Source organism: Talpa occidentalis, unplaced genomic scaffold (genome assembly GCF_014898055.3).
Source record: "Talpa occidentalis isolate TD23 unplaced genomic scaffold, MPIMG_talOcc4v2.1 talOcc4.2, whole genome shotgun sequence".
Lineage (NCBI taxonomy): Eukaryota > Metazoa > Chordata > Mammalia > Eulipotyphla > Talpidae > Talpa > Talpa occidentalis.
In genome coordinates this window covers 7,949,604-7,973,304 of record NW_023602073.1, presented here as the reverse complement: position 1 = coordinate 7,973,304, position 23,701 = coordinate 7,949,604, and the positions used below count along the sequence as shown (strand labels likewise).

Here is a 23,701-nt window from a genome sequence, read left to right as displayed (position 1 = left end):
AAGTTGGGTTTAGAATGAGGAATGAATTTTTCCTAAGTAGGGAAAGGGGAGTGAATGTAAGATATAAAAGTTCATGTAAAATTCAAATGGATATGGTGTAGCTTTCCTTCTTAATTCTCCCTGGGCTTCTTCCCATTTCTCTCAAATGACCAGATTATGCACATTTGCCTTAAGTGCCAAAAATTGGCCGCTGAGATCTGTCCTTTGAGATGTCCCAATTTCCAAATTTTACTATTCCTTTAATACCTAGTGATTTCAGAGTAGTTACCTTCAGGGTAGTGATTCTTAGTACCTGCAAGACTGAAACACACAATGTGAGTGACAGTTACCTCATTGCCTCTCTGCTCAAGATGAAATCCAGAGGTATGAATTTCTTCAGATTATATTTTATGAGGCAGCTCTTTATTTCCCCACACTTACATTTATCATTCTAAAAGCTACTTTACTGAATTCCTGCCTTAAGTTTGTCGTGGAATACTTTGTAACTGGTTAGTAAAGAAAGTGAAATCCAGTATAAATAATGTAACTGTTATTGTGGGGATTCAGATGTTGATGGACCCCTGCCTGTGTAGCATAATGGATCATGGCTAATTAACACAGGTGTCATTGAAGTTGATTTTATTACTTTTATTAAATGTATCTGTCTTGATTTGAAAGAAAGCTTTTTATAAACTTCAAATTACTGGAGAAAATTAAATTTACAAAGTAAATTTATTTCTACAAGGAAGCACCTGTAATAGTAATAATTGCTAATATGCATTGCTTCCTAGGTGCCTGTCATTATTAAAGGTAACTTTAGTTTATTAATATATTTATTCTCCATAAAACCGTAAATACTATTATTTCTTTCACTCTGTTAAGTGAAGAAACTAGGGCCCCAAGATGGATAGGGGCTAGAATTTGAAATCAGGCATCTTGCCTCAAGAGCTCACACTTTTAGTCTGTGTCTTCTGTAATTCTATGACAGATGGTATGTTTGCAGTCTTGTGCTAGAGAATAGGCTACTTTACAAAACTATGGAACACTATACCTTTTAGAAGATGATGTTACATATAGACAGAAGTATAGTTTCAAATCTTTATGTGCAATAGTAACATACGGTAAATGGTTTGATTATCCTGTATTTATTACTGCAAACTTTTTTAAATTTAATTTAATTTTGTATATGTTTACATCATTTTTCACTTTTGCACAATGTATGCATTTTCATCTTGGTTATATTCCCCATACAATTCCCACCCCCCTGTAACTGCAAACTTATATACTTAAAAGTTATCTACTCCCAAATGATTAAAAATGGTGCCATGTTGTGTGTGCCTTCTAAAACTTTAATGACAGCCTTATTCCCTGGCCTTAAATTTCAACGATTTAACATTTTTTTTAAGGTTTATTTATTAATGCATACAAGAGCTGGGGTTCAGGCCAGAGGTGTGGGGGTTGAGAGGATTCACCAGAGACAGAGTGGGGAACAGAACACATGGATTGACTGAAATACACTGCTGAGGGGAGCAGTGGGCGAGTCAGGAGAGGTCTGCTTTGCCATGTGGGTCACCTCCCTGACCGGGGATTGAACTCATGCTGCAGTGGCTGCTGATAGCTGCATAGTGCTGGTGCTTAACCCCTTGCGCCACCAGGGAGGCCCCTAACTGGTTTTAATGACCTAATGTGAAGGAGCATTAAGAATTAATGCTAAATGTGTTGTTATTCTTTCCTATCTTCCCAATTTTTTGTGTAATAACTTAGTTTCTTGTAGAATATTTGAATGACCTACATGTCCAGATTTTGTGGACTAGAAAGTGATACATAATACTTACTATTTTGTGTATTAAATGCACCAGTGGAAATTATGAATTTTTAGTACTCCCTTTCAAAGACTAGTAATGATTCATAAGAATTAGGTGGAATTTTAATAAACTGAAAACTTAGTCACAGAAAATTGATGAGTCATTGTTGTGTTTTCAGCAACTCCCCATGCCCCCTCCCCCCCAGAGTACTTTTGAAAATTAGGAAGTAAGTAAAAATGGCCACTGAATAGCAAAACTCCAGGTAAAGCTCTACACAACTATTAGACACATGTCAGTCCTTTGACACCTCTTACATGCATTATTGATAGCAGTTAAACTAGGTGTGGTTAACTAGGTCCCAGCCAACAGTGTATTATTAAGATAGTGCAAAATGATACTAGGCTTGTATAAATACATGTAGTGATAATGTTGTAACAAGAGGAATGATAAACACTGAAATGCAGTGAACTGCTCTGAGAAATAGCCTGAGTCCAAATAACTTTTGTACAGATTTGTACACTTTAATTTTTTTTTTTTTTTTTTTTTTTAAGATTTATGCAACAACTTGGGTACAGGCAAGGTGCGTGGGAGGGTGAAGAGGATTCACCAGAGACAGAGCGGGGAACAGAACAAGCAGAAGGACAGAAATACACTGTTGAGGGTGGCAGTGGGCGAGGCAGGAGAGGTCTGCTGAGCCATGGGTGACCCTCGCCGGCTGGCTGGTATTGAACAGCCGCTGCAGAGGTTATGGACAGCTTCACAGCGTGGCGCTCAACCTCCTGCGCCACCAGGAGAGGCCCACATTTGAGAATCTTAATTAAATTTCAGATTAATGCTTCCTAATTTCATAGGTGGGTTGAGGTAAAGTAACTATAATTTTGTCATCTTTTCATTTATATATATTTGCTGCTTTTTTTTTTTTTTTAAAGATTTATTTATTTATACAAGCACTGGGTACAGTCAGAAGCGCGGGAGGGTGAGAGAATTCACCAGAGCCAGAGCGGGGAGCAGAGCAGGCAGAAGGACCGAAGTACACTGCTGAGGGGAGCAGCGCCATGCGGGACCCTCCTCCGGGGGCCGGGGAGCAGCTGGGGATCGAACCGGCGTTGCAGAGGCTGCGGGCAGCTTCGCAGCCCAGCGCTCAACCGCTGCGCCACCGGGGAGGCCCCTATACTTGCTTTATTTTTATCAGCTGTGAGTTAGCATTTGAGAAACTAGGTTTTGGAGTCAGATCAGTTTGAATCTCACATCTTTAATTTTAGTGGGTTATATGAGTGTGAACATAGAACCTCATCTATTTACAAAGAGTTATTGAGCAACTACTGTACACCCTGCATTTATTTAGGAATTATGGATACATCAGTAAACACAAAGGTCAAAAATCTGTCATCGTGGAACAAACTTCAGACTGACAATAATGAACAATAACAATCCCTAGATTTCAGAGTTCTTTTTTCAAGATTACAGTAGTACATATAGTGGTATAGTACAAATAACTGGTATTTGTTATTTTTAGTGATTGATTTTTGAGCTTCCACAGTAACTAGGCTTGATAAAATTGTTGAGTATTTTTTCGTCTCAAAAAATGGTAAGGTAATTTTTCACTGGTGATACTGAATACATTGTTTTTTCTGATATTGAGAATTATAATGAGGGATGACATTCAGTGTATGTGTTCTGCTTTCATTTTCAACAGCCACCAAAAAAGACATCTAAAAAAGAGACACCGAAACAGAAAGCCACTCCGAAAAGTAAAAAATCTGTAAAAAGTGCTAATGTAAAAAAGGCGGATAGCAGCACCACCAAGAAGAATCAAAACAGTTCCAAAAAAGGTATGCTAGAAATGACACATTTTCAGCAAATATAAAGATATAGCTTATAACATAGTTTTTCAGTGTGTGAAAAATGGGTAAACTGCCAAGAATACTGCAGGGAAACGTAGTATACCAGTTTGTTATAGTTACAGTTTTTCAAAATTGAGAAGCTTTTCAGTCCATGTTTTATGGGTGGTTTGTAGAGAAGTGATTTTTCAATTTTTTTTCCTATTATCCCTTTTAATGCTTACAGAATATTTCCCAGTCTGTCTTAAATGTTTGTTTTTCTTTGTAAGAAATTTTTTTTCATGTGTAATAACATCTTACTTTTAGAAAGTGAATCTGAGGATAGTTCAGATGATGAGCCTTTAATTAAAAAATTGAAGAAACCTCCTACAGATGAAGAGTTGAAAGAAACAGTAAAGAAATTACTGGCCAATGCTAACTTGGAGGAAGTCACAATGAAGCAGATTTGCAAAGAGGTAATTGGACAAATGCTTAGAATATTTTGCTTTTATTTGAAAAATACTTTCACACATTCCTTAATTCCAAACAAGATTCTTATTGCATACATTTATTGAACAATTTTTTTTAACTACAGTGTACCAAGCATTTTTACAGAGTCCTGAATACCATACTAAGTCTCCAGAGCTATTTCATAAGTAATATTATAATGTATACAGTGAAAATTAAAGTGCTGCATTCTATCCTGCATAGGAATCTTACCTTTCTTGATAGGAAATGGTTTTTATTGATGTATCTTTAGAAATTGTAAGTTTCAAATAAAGCAGAATTCATGGACCACCTTATTTTCAGCATTGCCATAGTAAATGAGATGTCACAGATTAGATTCTTAGCACAAAATTTCTGTGAAGTGCTAATGCTTCTCAGGAAATATGATCTAGTTTTTCTGTTTTTCTTTTTAATGATTTAGTTTTTAAAATTTATTTATCCATACAAGAACTGGGGTGTAGGCCAGAGGTACAGGGAGGTGGGGGGTGGTGAGAGGATTCACCAGAGAATGGGAAGCCGAAAAGGCAGATCTACTGAAATACGCTGCAGAGGGGAGCAGCAGGCGAGACAGGAGAGGTCTGCTGTGCCATGTGGGTTGCTCCCTGGCCAGGGATCTAGCAGTGGGCTGGCTGTAGCTTGAAAGTGCCGAGACTTTAACCCCTGTGCCATCAGGAGGCCCCGATGATCTAGTTTGGAATGTGAGTCCATAGGAGTGGCATCCACAAACTTGGCACATTTTAGAGTCTACAAATTTCAACGCAATTGAAATTTGAAATGTACCAAAGATGAAATAGCTTATACTTTCTAAGACATTGATTGCTTATTCATTCAGCATTTACTGAGCCTCTGCTCCAGCCACTTAAATAGATGTAAGAGGCAGAGCTCGTGGGCCTCTCTGGTGACTCAAGGGGTTAAGTCTCAGCACTATGAAGCTATCGGCAGCCACTGCAGCACGAGTTCGATCCCCAGCCAGGGAGCTAACCCACATGGCACAGCAGACCTATCCTGTCTTGCCCGCTGCTCCCCTCAGCAATGTATTTCAGTAGATGCATCTTTTCTGCTCCCCACTTTCTTGGTAAATCCTCTCATCCCCTGCACCTCTGGCCTGCACCCCAGCTCTTGTATGTGTAAATAAATTTTTTTTTTTTTTTTTTTTAAAGGAAATAGTTTAGGTGCAGATAGGGAATACAAGTGACTAAGAAAATTTTCTAAGGTCAGGGAGAGAGAACATGTGTATGGCTAAGGAACAGTGCTGTGGAAGGAGGGAGAAGTTAAAGATACAGAATGGGTCCCTGCAGAGGTAAAGGAAATTGATTAATCCAGATAGAACTAAACTGGAGGGTGAGAGGTATGTCAGAACAGTGAAGGAATTCATCATAATGGTTTTATTGCCTGAGAGGAGTGTTTAGGACACTTGAGTAAGGGAATGAAGTTGCCATTGATAGTAATGAAAAGAGGGCCTGGTTTGCGACACTGGGCATTGCTGGGGGGCCTTTGATGTTGAAAACCATGAATTCCATGCACATAAAATGGAACCAGCCTTCAAAGTTATTATATTTTCCTGCAGCAGTCTTTAGTCTCAACTTAACCACAGAGTTGGAGTTTTTCAGGGAAGAACAAAGGTCAGACAATTCTAGTACTTTATACGATTGACTCTCTTTGCAAGGGTTGGCAAACTCAGCCTGTGGGCTTAATCCATTTTTCCAGGTGTTACTGTACCACAGCTACACCTGTTCATTTAAGTATTGTCTGTGACCACTTTCACGCTACAGTGGTATAGTTGAGTAGTTGTGATTGAAACTGTCGCTGGAAAAGCTGAAACCATTTAACTCTAGCTTTGTACAGAAAAAGTTTGCTAACTTCCAGCTATCCTGTGGACTTGAAGCTGGCAGGGTGCGTACAGTTTGGAAGTGTGTGAAAAGTCAGGACTATGTCATTATGAAGTCAAGCAGCAGGTATAAAATTCACAGGAGAGGGGAATTTAGAGAACAAAGTTCTAGGAGTAGGACTTCTGAAGCCACCTGGATCACAGTGATACAATTTTGGGAAGAAACTGAGCAGTGGTGTTCAAGTTGAGGAGTCATAAATAGTACTGGGATGATAGAACAGAGAAGGATTTCTCCAAAATACCCGACAACCTGCCAGTATAAAGAACTTCATCCATTTAAGATCTACAGTTCTATTAACTGGAACTTCTGTTTACTAAACACCAAATGCCTGCATGCTGGTTTATTTTCTGCTTTCTGTTTACACCATGAAAAATACCCACCTGCAGTAGAATTCTGTGGCCAACCAGAGTCCTGTTAGAAACTAGTTGCAGATTTGTACATACCATGCATTTCTTCTTTATCTAGACAACATTGGATTTTTAAATCTACCCTGTATTTTTTTCCTTTTCACTATAGGTTTATGAAAATTATCCTGCCTATGATTTAACTGAAAGAAAAGATTTCATAAAAACAACTGTTAAAGAGGTAACTAGCCACCTTTGCTTACCTTGATCGCTTTGGGCAAGAGATTAGGTATCTCAAATACAAGCATATTTCAATGATTTTCATGTTACTAAGGATCATACTGACCCTCAGATTTCTTCAAAATAGATAGGGAAATAAATTTCATTTGCATTTTAGAGTTTAAGAATAAAATCTAAACCTGACCTCAGATCAAGACGCTTGGCTCACAACCAAGCAAAGGCAGGAGCAGCGCACAGTAGTTAATCTCAGCTGATGGAGGTCACCTTGGCCTCAGCTAAGGTCACACTGATCTCAACTGATTGCCTGAGGTCACATTAGTGAAGTAACAGTTTAAAAGTAGGGTTTTACAGTTTATGTGTGCTTAACATTACATATTTGGTATGGGAAATAACGTATGTCTTTTATTACAGCTAATTTCTTGAGAGCGAGGACAGATGACTTGTTCCATGGATTTAAGGATCTGATTTATACCATTATACCAGCAGAGAGAATGTATTTCCTTTTTTTAAATCTTTGCAAGCATTGTGTTGGTCGAGCTTACTGCGGACCTTTTTATCTTGAGTGTTATGTAAATTTGAGTTTGCCTTTTAAAATTGCATATCTATGCAGTTTTTAGTTTAAAATTTTGCATGGCGGTAATTGTTCCTTGCTTTTATAGTCATATTTTGTACATTTCGGATTTCTTTATATAAGGTCATAGATTATTGAATTGTTGTAGTTTTTAGTGCACTTAATATTAGCTAAAGACATACTTTTAATCAAGTAGTACACAAACTATTGTAACTTGGCATTTATACATGCAGAGATTATCGCAGTATTTAGTATATGAAATATTTTGAATACACATCTCTGTCAGTGTAAAACTCAATGGCGGTGTGTTCATCATGTTTAAAATAGCCAGGCTTCAGCTGCCCAGATGACTAAATCGGAACTTTTCTCCTGCATGTGTATATATGTCAAATTGTCAGCATGTCAAAAGTGACAGATGTTATTTTTGTATTTTTAAAAACAAATCTGTTGTATATAAAGTTTTTTAATTTCTTTTGTGCAGATCAATTTTTAAACTCACAGCTAGGATACCCTTACAGTTATAAAACCATGACATATCAGTGTTCAGCCAGAAGGTGTGACAGACAGAGCAGCGAAAGTCAGGATTCAGTGAAGGAAACACTGACAGAACAGTTCTCTGCTTTGCTTGGAAAGTGTCAATTTATAGTTTTAGTGATTAACTCTGCAACAGTGTCTGTAGATAACATTTTGTATTTAAGGTAGACCAAAATCAACACATCAAAAAGTACATGTTTTTGGAGTGGGATTAAATATAAGCACATTTGGCTTATGAGAAGTGAATTGATTTTTATTAACTGCTTTTGCCCGTGTAAAATGCTGATGTTTATAGAAAACTTGGCCACCTTTGTAATGATAAAAGTAGCCAGTGTAATTGTAGAAGATATGTGGGCAATAATGGGTATCTCTGACAAAATATTTCTCAAAAATGATAATATACTTGTAACATTGAAGAAATTTAATGTGTTTCTGGAATTGGGGCTGTTGGGGTTTAAATTACGGCCAATCAGGACTCTAGGTGATCAGCATACGGACCACTCCTTCCTGAGCGTAATTCTTTTACATTGTCTTAATCAGTTTATTAAATAATCTGAATTTTAAAATAAAACATGCAGCTTATGAGAGTATTAGGCTTTTGATAAACCAGTTGGGTGCTTAAAATATCTTTGCATCATAGAACAGAAATACAAAAATGAGATAAATGTTGACTGTTAGAAATTTTCACAGGTTTGACTTGTTTCTTGATTTCAGGTTAAGACCTTAGAGTTATATTACAGACTAAGCAACTAAGAAAGAACTAGGAATTGGCCTATGATTTTAAATATATAATTTGTTCCTATAAACCTTGTCAATAAAAGTAATAAATCAATGATCTAGTCTCTTGTGTTATGCTTTTTTTGGGGGGGGGATTCATTTGTGGGGAGGCTGGGGGGATTCGCCGGGGGCAGCCCGGGTCGGATCGGCGGGCGGGTGGGCTGGGGGCGCGCCGCTGCGGGTGGGCTCTCGCTGGCCGGCCCGGTGATTCCAGTCCGGTGTGCCGCTGCGTGTGGGCATCTGCTGCTGGGCTGGCCGAGTCGGGATTCGAGCCCGCGCCGTGGAGGCTGTGGGCTGCTTCGCAGCGCAGCGCTCAGCCCGTTGCGCTACCGGGGAGGTCCCCTCTTAGGGTGCGCTTTCTATACCATTTCAATCGCTGCCTGCCTTGTGAGGTTTTCAGAGCAGGGACTTAGCTCTCCCACAGCTTAGGTTATTGGAAGTGCTTTTCAGTGCTTTTCACGTGAAGTCACTCCAGAGGATTGTTAGGGACAACCTGAAGCAAGCTCACGAAGCTATCAAGTTGATTAAGGTTAACAGTTCTTAACTGGAAATGGCTGGCCGGGAATCGAACCCGCTGGCTGGCAATCAAACACAGTAATGGCGCAGACCTGCAGGTCAGAAGAGGGTTTGCAGATGAGGGGATTTACTTGACCAGGGAGTTCTCGGTGAAGATGTACCTAGTACCATCACCACAGCACACAGTATTTGAAAAACAAGTCCAGTTTTTATTAAGCAGTTTTACACAAACAGCTGACACGATCTGTAGTTTAAAACGTGTATTCACTGCCACTCAATTACAAAATCTTCAGACAACGGTGAAGAACATTCAAAGTAATCCAAGAATAAAAGAAAGTACCGTGGTGCCTTGACCAAAAACAGCAAATGATGTGTGCCGCCGGAGAGAGGAAGTGCAGATCTTCCCAAAAATACACATTATGTAGATCTTTACCTAGGTTGCTTATAGCACAGTACAAGTTTTAAGTGCCCAGGGATTAATAACTTACTGTGGCCATTTCAAACTTAAAATTTTTGCATTTATCGCTTAACACATGCTATTCTTGAACATCTTAATACATAGCACTTTAAAACAGACTACTTCCCAGTCAGTACCAATGAGGCATCAGATAACCTAAAGATCACCGTTGTTCTGCATTAACTTTGAAGCTAAGAGTCACTGTTTTCTTTTGTTTGTATCATACTTGGATGGGGAGTGAGGTGTGCCTGAGCTCTGTAAAGTTCACCATACATTCTTTACATAAAACACGGTTTCTGCTTACCAGCTGACTTCGGTTAAATTTTTTTTAAAATACTTAATATTTTGAAAAGTGACCTTAAAGTCCTTCTGAGTGTCCCTTTTAATAAGCAGACCAAAATCATTGAATTAAGACTTTTTAAAACAAAAGCACTTAAGTTATCCATATTTCTAACCTATATACTAAAGTTTGTTGGCAAGATAAGCATCCTGAAGACCCTGAAATCGATGTTTTTTTTTTTTTAAATGACTTTATTAGTGAAAAAGAAAAGTAACTATTTGCCATGTTCTCAGGCTAAGATATGGCTTATACAGTGTAATATTTACCAGGATGTCACATTTTTCTGCAGTTTTCCAGTGGACCTGCCTATGGAATACTGAAAACAATTCTGTAAAAAATATTCCTGGAGCCTGAACCCAAGAGGCATTTGGGAGAGGCTTTTATTAAATTACCTGACAAGATCGTTTTGTCAGTGATTGCCAAAATTAAGGCTATTTTATGGGTGCCATCCACTAAACTCGGCTCTAGGAAAACAGCCATATTCTAAGTCAAAAGTATGAAGCCCACACCATCTACCCCTTCTTGATAGAACATCTGTATGTGTAAGGAATTGAAAATTTTGCTCTTTTGCCAATGAGTGAACAAATTTATCATAAAAGACACCTGAATTTAGATTTCCTTTTGAACACCCAATGGAAGAAATATAAAATGATCTAGATGCTTCATTTACCTCTGAAGAGTTTGTGGTGTATCCAAAAAGGAAAGATTCCTATCTAAATTGTAAGTAAAAACTCGATTTTGGAGCTATATAAAAATCTTAAGGCTCATTGGTAAAGATGCTGATACATTGTCATAGGAGAAAATACATGGCTTTATCTGTTTTAAGTGGTTCCTGCTTGATTGACTTAGTTTCTCAATGTATGAAAATTGAGCAACCAAATAAAATGTCAAATTTGAAGGGAATCTTTCAATCATGGAAAAATCATACCCCAAATCTTAAGGTTATATTCTGCCATATTCGGAAATCCAGATGACACAGCACTAGTCAGATCTGTGGAAAATTAAGTGCTCACAAAAGGATTCTCGAGGCTAGTGCTTTCAGAATGGTGAAATGGCTTCCATTACCACACCACCTCAGGGACATTTCAATTTTTGCTATCCAGAGGGGATTTTTTTTTTTTGTTTGATTTTATAAAAGTGAGGTTTGATGTGTTTCAAATTTTCCCCTTTGGGGTACCCACGTGGCTGGATTGAAATTCTTTTCAAAATGCTGCTATCTTGCTTGCTTCTCGAACGCCACTCAAGTATGCCCCTGTAACAGTCTGCGGGAAATGCCTGTTTGTTGCCTGTAAAATAAAGAATTGCATCATTTGAGACCACGTGTAAGGATTTTAAATGATAATCAAAAGATAATACAAGCTTCTATCCCTTCCTGTTCTTCCTAAATTGGCTGATACTATACTGCGCCTATGTGACTTGTGTTGACACTACTCATCCAGGGCCTCCCTGGTGGCGCAGGGGTTAAAGTCTCAGCACTATCAAGCTATCACCAGCCACTGCAGCACGTGTTCGATCCCTGGCTAGGGAGCTGGCCTACATGCATAGCAGACCTCTCCAGTCTCGCCCACTGCTCCCCTCAGCAGTGTATTTCAGTCAGTCCACCTGCTCTGCTCCCCACTCTGTCTCTGCTGAATCCTCTTACCACCCTCTCCCGGTACCTCTGGCCTACTGTAGGGTAAAGAAAATGTCAGGCTTTTCTGCCCTCCCGCCATCAGGATAGATGATGGATCCTTGTCCTGAATGCATGCCTGATGGCGGGCACCTGGAAGAGGGTGTGGGCATAGGTAGATGGGATTCAGCTGAGCTAAGACTGTGCTTTTAAGGGCGGTGTCACGGGGACGCCAGCAGCAGCAGCAGCAGCCGCCGAAGCCGAAGCCAAAAGAGAAGCCGAGAAGCAGCAGAACGAACTCCAGAGAGCTCAGATAGAGTGAAGACTTGCTGGGGGCTGGGAGGCTGGCAGGCCTCCCAGCCCCCGGCCCCCCGAGCCAGCACCCCTGCCTTGCACATACCCGCTAAACCCCAATAAAAGACCTGCAAAACCACTGAGGACTCTGACTCCTCCTTTACCCGGTCTGCATGGGATCAGAGAACCTGCACTGTGGCCATTCCTGCCTTTACAATTGGCGTAAGTCGGCAGGATCCATGCAGACGGGTACTGGAGCCCTCCGAAGACCTGGAGGGACTAAGGAGAACAGGCTGCCTGTGACGACGCTGGAGGCGCCATGGCGGCACAGAAGGTGGATACGGTCCGGAGCTGTGGGACGAGACCTCGCATGGAGGAGATGCCCGAGAGGACCAGGCAACGACACCGGAAAGGACCAGCCAATGACCCCTGAGGCAGCAGGCCGTTGCTGAAGCAGGGAGAGGCCAGTGGACTTGAACTGATGGACTGATGGACTGGCAATCCCGCCAGAAGGCGGAGGTCCTTGCAGGTTGATATGTTTTGGGACCCTGGGGGTGGAACAGTTTTGTTTGTAAACCCCAGGAGATGGGAATCTGGGGGTGGCCAGTGGGCCTAGATGGCCAAAAGCAGCCTGTTATGCCCAGCAGCCAGGCGGAGGAGAAAAGCCAACTGAGAAGGCAAAAGCCGGTGCTGATGGTAAGTTGAGAAGCCCTAAAGCGGCTGTTAAGCAGCCTGGGTATGCTGAAGCCCTGGGAGTCTCGTCAAATCACCTGTGGGGGATGCCCTGCTCATTCCTGAGTGAGCGTGAGGAGCTGAGGAACCCGTCCTTGGGGGACGGGTGGGGAACGTGGCTTGGGGTGGAGCCCAAGCCGAATGCAGAGTTTGGATCCCCGACCCACGCGCTTGTGCAGTGGGTTGGCCTGAGTGCAGGGGTCTGCGAGTCGCATGGGTGGCCATGAAGGCCGAGTGTTGGAGCGACTGCAGACAGAAACCCTGAGGGCTGGCGATTACCCCCAACAGAACAGAATCGCCAATCCCAGAGCGAGTGCATCCTGGGGGTGGATGCTGTGTGTGCCTTGTAGCCGAGACGACAGCCAGAGATGGCCAGGAAGCCCGACGGCTCCTGGCGTGTTGCAATAGATGTCGTGAGTGATTCCCTCCCTCGTGTGAGCAGTGCCTTAGGCAGCAGATTTGGTGGCTCATCTGCTGGTACCAATAATTGTCTTTTGCACTAGGTTGGGCTTATTTGTGTTCTGTTGTATTTTGTTATATTGTGATGTATTTGCTTTTGTGGGCCATGGCTGCATTGTTTGTTTGCTAAGTTGTATATATGTAGATTATATGGCAGAAAACCCTGAGGGGGTGGACTGTAGGGTAAAGAAAATGTCAGGCTTTTCTGCCCTTCCGCCATCAGGATAGATGATGGATCCTTGTCCTGAATGCATGCCTGATGGCGGGCACCTGGAAGAGGGTGTGGGCATAGGAAGATGGGATTCAGCTGAGCTAAGACTGTGCTTTTAAGGGCGGCGTCACGGGGACGCCAGCAGCAGCAGAAGCAGTAGCAGCCGAAGCTGAAGCCGAAAGAGAAGCCAAGAAGCAGCAGAACGAACTCCAGAGAGCCCAGATAGAGTGAAGACTTGCTGGGGGCTGGGAGGCCTGCCAGCCTCCCAGCTCCCAGCCAGCACCCCTGCCTTGCACGTACCTGCTGAACCCCACTGAGGACTCTGCAAAACCACTGAGGACTCTGACTTCTCCTTTACCTGGTCTGCATGGGATCAGAAAACCTGCACTGTGGTCCATTCCTGCCTTTACACCTCCACACCAGTTCTTATATGCATAAATAAAAATAAATCTTTGAAAAAAAGAATAGGACACAGCCCCTCTCATCAGACAAGTAGGTACTCTAGGATAGACTATTTCAAGGGGAAGGAAGATATAAAAAGGTGAGGGCCATTTAATTGGGAGGACGTAGTAAGACAGTTGATGGGAGAAGCTCACTTCCAAGGAGAAGCAGCAAACGGGGGCAGGAGTGTAGGAGGCTTCAATCAGTGACTGTTGTGAAGTAATGACAAGGTCAGAAATGTGATTTCAGGGGTCCCCCCTTGTGGTGCAGCGGTTGAGCGCTGGGCTGCGAAGCTGCCCGCAGCTTCTGCAGCGCCGGTTCGATCTCCGGCCGCCAGGCGAGGGTCCCACATGGCGCGCAGACCTCTCCTGCCGCCTGCTGCTCCCCTCAGCAGTGTATTTCATCAGTCTGCCTGTTCTACTCTCTGCTCTGGCTCTGGTGAATTCTCTTGCCCTCCCGTGCTTGTACAAATAAATAAATCTTTAAAAAAAAAGGGGGGGGGGTGTTTAATAAATCGAGGTAACAAGTATAGCAGAACTGAAGGAGAGCAAAGAAGTCTCAACCTGCTCAGAACCTGAAGGCACACAGCCTAAGCAGCCATCTCTTGGAAGCAGCTGACAGCTGCGCCTGGCATGCAGCCAGTAGCCTCTGTTCCTGCAGAGCTGGCTCTTCACAGGCCAAGGATTAACTGAAGATAGCTTGGGCTTCATGACATTCTTTTGTAATCACTCAAAAATGAAGAGAAAAAAAAACACTAGATGAAACTAGCGTAAGCCCAAACTATAAAACACAAAGTGTGAAAGTGGATGAAGAGTTCTGAGAATTCATTTTATTCTGCTTAGTTTGGGGGCTGGGTAGAGTGGGGTGGGGTGATAACAAAAGCAAGCCAGTTCACACCAAAGAATCATTTTAAAACCTCAGCTGTTGGAGGCATCAGGGACTGTGGCAGCAGAGGTTTGTCATAAGTGAAAACAGCATTGATTTATAGGCTACAAAGAACAATTTGGTCAGTCACCAGGTTCCCCACTCCTACCTGCTCCACAACCCCAAGAGATAGGGGGTGCAGTGCAGGGGTGAGGTACCAAACAAAAGGGGATTAAGTAAAGTCTTCATAAATAAGAGTAAGGCTCCAGTTCCCAGAATGCCAGAGCTGAGCTTCAACCCCACAAACAAGAGAAACTACGCGTTCCCAGACAAAAGAACTCAGATACTAATTCTTGGGGGTCTAACCACTAGTTGAAAAAATTGCTGGAACTTTCAACTCATTTTTTAAGAAATGTCTCATACAAATTTGAACTGTCAGGGATTAGACATTTGGACATGTAGGACGCAAAGGAGTCACAAACGAAGGTGCAAACTAAGAAATAAGGTATGAAGCAAGAAAAGGATGCTAGCAAAAAAGGACAGAATGAGGATAAGGAAGTGCACATAAAGTAAAAGGGTCAAATTTTTAAGTCAATTCAAGGGTTGGAAGATAAATTTCCCCACCCCAAAAGTAGAATAAAAAGATGGATAATAGTAAAGAAAACCATGCAATCAAATCCAAGAGTTCTAATATATATAATAGATGTAGAAATAAGAGAAAAAAACTGTGGGAAGAAAATGATCAGAAGTAAAAATTGAAGATGTGAAAACCAAAGACTGAAGAATAAGAGCTCAATTCTAAGGAATCAAAAAAAGGCCTAGCAACCAGGAGCAGAAACCAGAAGAGCAAAACATTTCTCAACAGACATAAACCAAGAAAGAAGAAAGGCCATTTCACACACATTAGTGTGGCTAGTATCAAAAAACAAAGTAAGTGTCGGTGAGGATGAGAAGAAGCCAGAATCCTTGTACAATGTCGGAGGGAATTTAAAAACAGTGGTAGCTCCTCAAAAAAATAAAAATAGATTTAACATTATGATCCAGCAATGACATTCCAGATAGATAACCCAATAAGCTGAAGGGTACAAGTCTCTGTACGCTCATTCTAGTGGTATTCACAACGGTCAAAAGGTAGAAGTGACTCAGTGTCCACTGATGAATAAACAAATCATGGTCTATACATATAATGGAATATTACTTGGTCTTAAAAAGGAAAGGGATTCTGACGTGCAGAACATAGATAAACCTTCAGGACACTATGCTGAGGGACATAAGTCAGTGACAACAGGACAAATACTGTGATTCCACTTAATGTGAGGTACCTAGAATAGTCAAATTCATATACGCAGTATAACCGTGGTTGCCGGAGACAGACAATGCACAGGTATTTAATGCCACTGAAATGACACTTAAAAATGGTTAAGATGGGGCTTCCCCTGGTGGCGCAGCGGTTGAGCACCAGGCTGCGAAGCTACCCACAGCCTCTGCAGCGCCAGTTCGATCCCCGGCCACCGGCGAGGGTCCCACATGGTGCGCAGACCTCTCCTGCTGCCCGCTGCTCCCCTCAGCAGTGTACTTCATCAGTCTGCCTGTTCTGCTCCCCGCACTGGCTCTGGTGAATTCTCTCACCCTCCCGCGCATCTGACTGTACCCAGTGCTTGTATAAATAAATACATCTTTAAAAAAAAATGGTTAAGATGGCAAATGTTATGTGTAGCTTACCATAATTTAGAAAAATTAGAAAGAAAATGAGGGGGATCTAGGGATAAAAATTCCAAGCCTGGGAAGCAGGAAGGAGTCGTCCCAGGGATCAACCTAAGCAGAGAGCGGAGGGCCCTAGGAAGAGGGGTTTCAAAGATGGAACTAAGAGGAAAGTTTCCATAAATTCCACTGTGAATTAGAGATGATGGGACACTGGGGAGGCTTAAGGAGTGGTAGAAAATGAAAGTTAGTTAAGGGAAAAGGGACGCAGTGACTGTTCAGAAAACAGACAGCTGTGTTCAGAGGAATCCAGAAACACCCTCTTGGCTTGGCCTCGAGCATTTACAGCCACATCACCTAACACTGTCACCTGGTTAACCCAAACTGACAGGCCACGTTGAAGGAATGTGCAGAGAGACCACACAGGTTAAATCTTTAATCTACAGGAAGTCAGCAGATTCTATCTAATAATATTATCTTAGGTTATAAAGTAGATTCCAAAAGACACAGGGGTGAAAAATGGCTACTCTGGGAGTTTGAGGAAGACACTGATATGTCATCTGCTCTTTCTAGTTTTAAGAATTTTGACAGTATTTGACTTTGACTTTGCTTTTAAAGTCTGAACACATAGGGGCCTTGCTGGTGGCCAGGAGTTAAGTCTCAGGGCTGTCACTGCTACAGCCTGAGTCTCATCCCCAGCCAGGGAGCTACCCACATGGCACAGCAGACCTCTCCTGTCTCGCCCGCTGCTCCCCTCAGCAGTGTATTTCAGTAGATCTGCCTGTTCTGCTCCCCACTCTGTCTCTGGTGAATCCTCTCACCACCCTCTCCCCGCACCTCTGGCTTACACCCCAATCCTTCTGCACACAATATAAATAAAGTAAAAAAAAAGTCTGACCATGTATCACTTTAACTTTTAAAAAGTCATCAAAGTAAAAATTAAGGGGTTCACAATCATGACACGCACCTCGCCCGCAAAAAAGATGGTTCCCTGTATTTCTTCAGCGATGATATCATAGGCCTCCCCACTCCCGCCTGTCTTCACGAAGCTGTATGCCATCTGGATCCAGGGGTCTGCGCTCCACCGCGTGACGAAATACTTTGTGGGATCTGGGACTTCCTGTGTCGAGTCAAGGGAATTGTGAGAGGATTAGGAAGGGGCTTAAAAATGACAAGCCCCCAAGGATTAATATACAACCTCCCTTTCTTTTTTAGAAACTGCATTATTCTGGTAGCACTGTGAAACAGTAATTTCCAGAGTGTTCCTCTTCCCGTGCAGCTCCACCCAGGCCCTGGATCTGGGCAACTTCCTCATCTCCTGGCCCAACAGTGTGGACCCCCTGACTGCACACACACACACACACACACACACACACACACACACACACCCTCCTCACTTGTACACTTTATCCTTTTCGTAGACACACACCTCCCTACCCCAAATGCCAGGGAGCATCATCAATGGCTGAGAGTTGGGACTTTCCGTTTTCTGTGGCTCTACAGAGAGCTAGAGTAGGTTGAAAGGAGTTTCTGGGCCGCGTAGAGTTTAGGACATCCAATTGAAATTCTCAGCAAACAGCTAAGGAAGGATTGTCTCATTCTGAGTTTTAAATAATTTTTTTGGCTGCCCTGACAAGCACCGTCATGAGAAATATTTCTGTGGAAACTGTGCTAAGTTCCAAACAACTACTTTGGAAACAAAGTTTTGGACAAAGGCCCCAAGTTAGAAACCACTGTGAGAGCCATGATCACATCATGTAAAATGTGCACTAGCCCTTGGGTGTCTCAATCTCTGATTCATGTAACTCCTGAATCCTTTCTACTTTCGTCCTTCTACTTCTGCTCCTTTGTTTGAAAAAGACACAAGCCACAGCCTTTCTGATTCTCTAGAGATGGTGAGGTTTAGTGAACCGGCAAAATCCTGGGCTCCTGGGAGAAAAGATAGAAAAGGGACTATGTGTGCATGTGGGGTATGAGGAAATTCTGGGAAACATCCCTTTATTTTTTATTTTTATTTTTTAAAGATTTATTTATTTATTTTATTTATTTATACATGCACTGGGTACAGTCAGAAGCGCGGGAGGGTGAGAGAATTCACCAGAGCCAGAGAGGGGAGTAGAGCAGGCAGAAGGACCGAGGTACACTGCTGAGGGGAGCAGCGGGCGGCAGGAGAGGTCTGCGTGCCATGTGGGACCCTCCTCCGGTGGCCGGGGAGCAGCCGGGGATCGAACCGGCGCTGCAGAGGCTGCGGGCAGCTTCTCAACCCAGTGCTCAACCACTGCGCCACCAAAGAGGCCAAAAACGTCCCTTTAAAAGGGAAGTTGTTGTTGGGACTCCCTGGTGGCGCAAGGGGTTAAGATGCAAACTATGAAGCTGTCCGCAGCCTCTGCAGCACGCGTTCCATCCCCGGCCAGGGAGCTACCCACATGGCGCAGCAGACCTCTCCTGTCTTGCCCGCTGCTCCCCTCAGCAGTGTCTTTCAGTAGATTGGCCTGTTCTGTTCCCCACTCTGTCTCTGGTGAATCCTCTCACCCCCCACACCTACCTTATATGCATAAATAAATAAAATAAATCTTTAAAAAAAGAAAGACAACACAAGTAACAAAGACAATGCAGACAACACAGAGGGGAGGCCCAGGGAAGACACAGGGCGAAGATGCCATTTGTAGGCCAAGGAGCAAGGCCTCAGGAGACACCAACACCTGCATGTGCCCATGCCTCAGATCAGTTCCAGCCTCTAGAACTGTGAGGAAATATATTCCCATTGTTTAAACCATCTGGTCGGTGGTATTTTGTCATGACCACCTGAGCTTACTGCTCTAGGTACGTCAGGAAAGTCGGGTACTGCAAGGAAGAATGACGTGACCTACTGCCTTGATTCCCCTCACTCCCGGGGCACACTCAGTCGAGGCAAGCATGCCTCTCTCCTCGCCACTAACCTGCTCCTTGAACAGCTCCCGGAGTGTGGTCATGCACTGCTGCAGCACCTGCTTGTCGTCCAGGCTCCTCACCGAGGCTACCGCCTCCCCGGTGATCACAGACATCAACACGCTGTGCTTCTTCTGGAGACACAAGAAGGCGAGGCAGCTTAACACACTTACTATGCAAAAGTCTTCAAGTGCACACTTCCAAGCAGATAGGCACCTCGTGCTCACAAATTAAATTTTATTATTCCCTGCCGCCCCTTGTCCTCATTTCCATCACTAATTCATTTCTCTCACACTTTATTTTTCCTCCTGGAAAAAAAAAACTCAGAACATAGTGTCAATCTCAAGCCCAGGGGTTAACCTTTGAAAGAATTTGTGGAGAAGGGAAGTTTGCAAACAAAATAATGGGTGAAGCCTTCTCACATGCTACAGAAATGGTGTCCTTAACTCTCTTGTGAAGCCTGTTCAGGTAAAGTTTCTTGAACAGAGACAGGAAACAACTGGGATTCTTGTGCAAGACAGTAATACCACTAGAGCTTCCAGGTCGGGGTGTGCCTCTTCCTTCCCCACCAATCACACCAGCACTCACTGGACGACCTCTGGAGAGTAGTTTCAAGGGCCAACAGTTACCATGTTGACGCCAATTCTAGGGAGAATTTCCCTATCAGCCTGGAGAAACAGTGTCCACAAATGACTAATTCATTTCCCAACATACAGCACTGGCACTGCGAGAAATATGGTGCATGCCAGGAACCCTTCCCTTCAGGAAAATGTGTCAAGCATCCTCCCAGAACGTAAACATACACCCAGAGTTCCCACACCGTGTTCATTAGCCCCTGAGTCTGACACACGTGTAATTACCTCCTCAAGTACTAAAGTGTAGGAAGCGAAATCCAAGCACATTTCACCCGTGACCTTACCTGGGGATCCATGTCATAGAACACAGCGAAAAGTCCTCGCTTGCTGGCATTAGGAGGGACATGGCCGAAAAAGTCAGCCCCTTGGACTTTACTATCCCAAAATCTGTAAGGAAACTGCAAGGCAATCTGCAAAGAGCAAGAGAAAGGTGGTGAGGATTTCTTGAATCAATCTCAAAGAAGCAACCTATAGTTCCTAATTAAACTGCTCAACAAAAATACCTAAATACCCTCTTTCTATTCTCTTTACTTCTTTTGTTCTTTTTGTAAGCACCTTGCTTTTCATTTTTTGTAAAGATTTATTTTTATTTATTTATGCATATAAGAACAGGGGTGTAGGCCAGAGGTTCCAGGGGGTGAGAGGATTCACCAGAGACAGAGTGGGGAGCAGAACAGGTGGACTGACCAAAATACACTGCTGAGAGGAGCAGCGGTGGGCGAGACAGGAGAGGTCTGCTGCACTGAGTGGGTCAGCTCCTTGCAATGGCTGGCGATAGCTTGATAGTGCTGTGACTTAACCCATGCACCACCAAGGAGGTCCCTGCATCTTGCTTTTTATAGAAATAGTGCTGTGCACCCAAGCACCTCAGGGTACTTATTAGCCCCTAGGCTAATCTGAAGACAAAAAGCTTTGCTGAGACTGAATCTTGAAGCTTATGCCTGTAAGACAAATTCTGACTACTCAGAGGTCTGCCAATCTAATGTAGCATGGGTCGATTCTGCTCAAGGAAATGTTATAGGCAGAGGAAGTAAAACAGTCTCCTTACTGGGTCAATTCATGGAGGGAAGGAAAGGAAAGCAGACCTCGAACCCCCCAAAAGAGAATGGCTTATCAATACAAATTTAGATTCTGAATAACAAGATTCATTCTCCTAAAGTGAAAATTGACCTGAGCCAACTCTCTTTTTATTTTGATAATACCTTTCTGTATTCTTCATGGCCAATTATTCAAATGAAACATGTTTGAATTTTATCCTGAATCAAAAATTATCTACTCTCCAATAGCGGAAGTTAAGAAACTCCTGCCATCTGACATTAATCTCTTTACTTCTGAGGCTTAAGAAATTTAGTTACCTTTTCAATGATGCCTGCGCCTAAGCTGTTGATGGCCTTCATCTTCTTGTCTGACAAAGGTGGATTAAACTGAATGGCACCTTTCTGCAGTAAAGCCAGTGGTACAGTGACCAACACCTGTGGGAAATAATGAACAGTTAACATGCAGTCAGCAAACTTAACAGTGCAATTATCAGTGGGTTCATTTCTAGGAAAATCTCAATACCTAAAGAACACTCCTCTCTCGTCAGTCATGGATTGCTACCAACATCCCAGGTTGTTATACTGATAAGAACAAGGGCTGCCATGTACAGTTGTGCAGGCTGTTCACTGCACAAGGGTGAGCTGAGAGGAAGTGGCATTCACATGGAAGAATCTGCACAAAGGTCTTGACTGTTAACAATAACTCTGGATAAGACAAGTCAGTAGATTCCCATCCTGAAAAGCAGTGCTGTAAGAGGGAATGACCCTAAACATAGTCAGGAGAATTACATTTGTGTATCACTCCTGACACTTTCTAACATGTGGCCAACGTAATAACTGCCCTATTAACCACAAAGGATTGGGGTACTGCTTACAACTAAAATTCTTATATATCCATGTGCTTCATAAATGGCAAAACACATCACTCAAGGATATAATAAAGATAATTGTATAAAGCCATATGACGCTCGCTTGTACGTGGGGGAGGAAAGAATTTATTGCAGGGTCTCAAATGGCTTCTAGGATCATTTACAAAGGTCAAAGAAATAAATGCTAAGAACCTTCAAGAATGACTCCCAAGACCAGGCCATCAAAGAGAATTGCACTCTCTCCATACAACTTGGACCACCAGGCAATCGGGAGCCATAACCACCGCTCCCAGCAAGAGAGTCATGCCAGATACAGAACAACCTGCATCCACAAATGGATGCCCTATCCCTGCCTCTTGACTCCCTGCTAGTTAGTGAGGGCACTTTGGACCTCTATTTTCCCCACTACAGGAGAACCCGCACCTCCACCACCGCGTTTGTCAGCAGAGGTGAAGCAAAGCCACAGTCTACCTTTAACTTCCACTCAAGTACACATGACTGGTCAGACCTAATTCACATTTAGAACCTCAGCTGCAAGAGACTCTGTGGAGTGTGTGGGTGTTTCCAGGGTAACACAGCAGGATGAGCGTGGAATGGAGCTAAGGCCAAGCACCATATCTACCTAGTCCCCATCAAAGATTTAGAGTATCTGGTTTGAGTCCCAATTCTAGGATCACAGGGAGTTCAGAATTCTTCCTGTGATTTGTCCCTTTCTGCCGTGTGGAGAAAATGGAAAATATTGCACATGCTCTCTCCTCAATCTGGTTATAGATAACAGCTCCAAGCAACCAAAAAAGGTAACAAAGACCCTCTTGGAGATATAAGAACTGCATAGAAATAAGATCTAGATGTTATCTTCATGGCCAAAAAAAGGGAAAAAAGGCTTTCAAAAGCACATGAACTTAGATAAATAAATTAGACAAAAGATAAAAAACACCCTGTAAGGAATTAAAAGCTAGATCTCAGCAGAGGCAGCCTAGATTGAATTACAGAGAGTCAAATGTTTATTGGTATATCAAGCTGAGTTGGAAATCTTTCACTTATAATCTGGGGAAATTTCCAATTCAAGCAGCATGATGTATGCTATCAAAAAAAAAAAAAAAAAATGTTTGCTTTGAACACTCCAGAGCAGACTTTGAAACACAGTCTGAAGCTGTGTCCTAATTTCTCTGGGAGCCAAGAGACAGGAGTGAAAATCCAGCCCCAGGGCGGGCTGAGGATAAGCAGGGGAGGAGGAAGAGGCCTGATTTCCTGGATGCCAAGGGCCAGAGCCACAGAATACCAGAGGCTGAGCTGGCTGCTGATCCGCAATTTAAAAAATGGGTATTCAAAATAAATTTTACCCTCCACAGACCTTTAGATATTGATTTTAGCAATTCTTATCTTGGGTTCACAAATAAGGACACGGTTGCCCAATGGGTGTGAACCCTGACTGCCAGCTGGAATCACTGGGGAAGTTTCCCCAACAGGACCAGACCAGTTCACGAGACTGTCTCTGGGGGTGGAGCTTTGTGACTGTTCTCTTCTAGGTGATTCTATGGTGCAACCAGGATCTCTAGTCCAAAGTCTACACTATTACAACTACTAATTTCCCAGAAAGCTAAAGGTAAACAGGTGATGAGTACCCACCCACCTACACTCATACACCTGACTTCCTACCCCAAAACGTGCAATCCTTACTGCCATAGAAATATCAAAGACTGTGAAATACTTTCAGACAACTGCAAAGGGTACAAATACCTAGTGTAGGAGCTAGCGACAGTCCATTGATACTTTCTGGTCATTACTTCAGAAATAATTAAATTTACAATAAATTTATAGGGCTTGTAAAACCCCCTGCACCCCAAGAAAGCGCCCTTGTTCTTCAAAACTATAGAAATAGCGTGATTTTATCTATGACAGTTTTCTCTGTCCACCTAGCAAAACACTTTACCAAAAATTCAGATGATGTAAGAGTACTTCTGCCAGTTTCAAGATGAAAAGAATGTTTTCGTGATGTGAAAGGTTTCTGTGATTAAAAAAAGCAAAAAATCGGGCAGCAGTCCTCCTGCCCACCTGTGCCTATGCAGGTGTGTCTCTGCCAACTTTCTCCCTTTGCAAAGCAGCAGAGGCATCTCTCCTCCCTGGGCTGCCTGCCTGAGA

At 42.9% G+C, this 23,701-nt stretch overlaps 2 protein-coding genes across 3 annotated transcripts in view; one reads left to right on the top strand and one right to left on the bottom strand.

The window, feature by feature from the left end:
• DEK (DEK proto-oncogene) overlaps positions 1–8,523 on the top strand; it is a 29,449-nt gene extending 20,926 nt beyond the window's left edge. Inside the window, exons 7-10 of the mRNA XM_037518918.2 lie at positions 3,481–3,616; positions 3,932–4,080; positions 6,517–6,585; positions 6,996–8,523. Coding sequence (XP_037374815.1) covers positions 3,481–3,616; positions 3,932–4,080; positions 6,517–6,585; positions 6,996–7,007 — 366 coding nt within the window. The 3' untranslated portion in view covers positions 7,008–8,523. The remainder of the gene's footprint in view (positions 1–3,480; positions 3,617–3,931; positions 4,081–6,516; positions 6,586–6,995) is intronic.
• A 639-nt stretch (positions 8,524–9,162) lies between these two features.
• Positions 9,163–23,701, bottom strand: part of KDM1B (lysine demethylase 1B) — a 54,439-nt gene continuing 39,900 nt past the window's right edge. For both annotated transcript variants that reach the window (XM_037518915.2, XM_037518916.2), the window contains 5 exons: positions 21,009–21,125; positions 19,938–20,063; positions 19,030–19,152; positions 17,058–17,210; positions 9,163–11,065 (listed from right to left, as the gene is read on the bottom strand). In XM_037518915.2, coding sequence (XP_037374812.1) covers positions 10,982–11,065; positions 17,058–17,210; positions 19,030–19,152; positions 19,938–20,063; positions 21,009–21,125 — 603 coding nt within the window. In that variant the 3' untranslated portion in view covers positions 9,163–10,981. The remainder of the gene's footprint in view (positions 11,066–17,057; positions 17,211–19,029; positions 19,153–19,937; positions 20,064–21,008; positions 21,126–23,701) is intronic.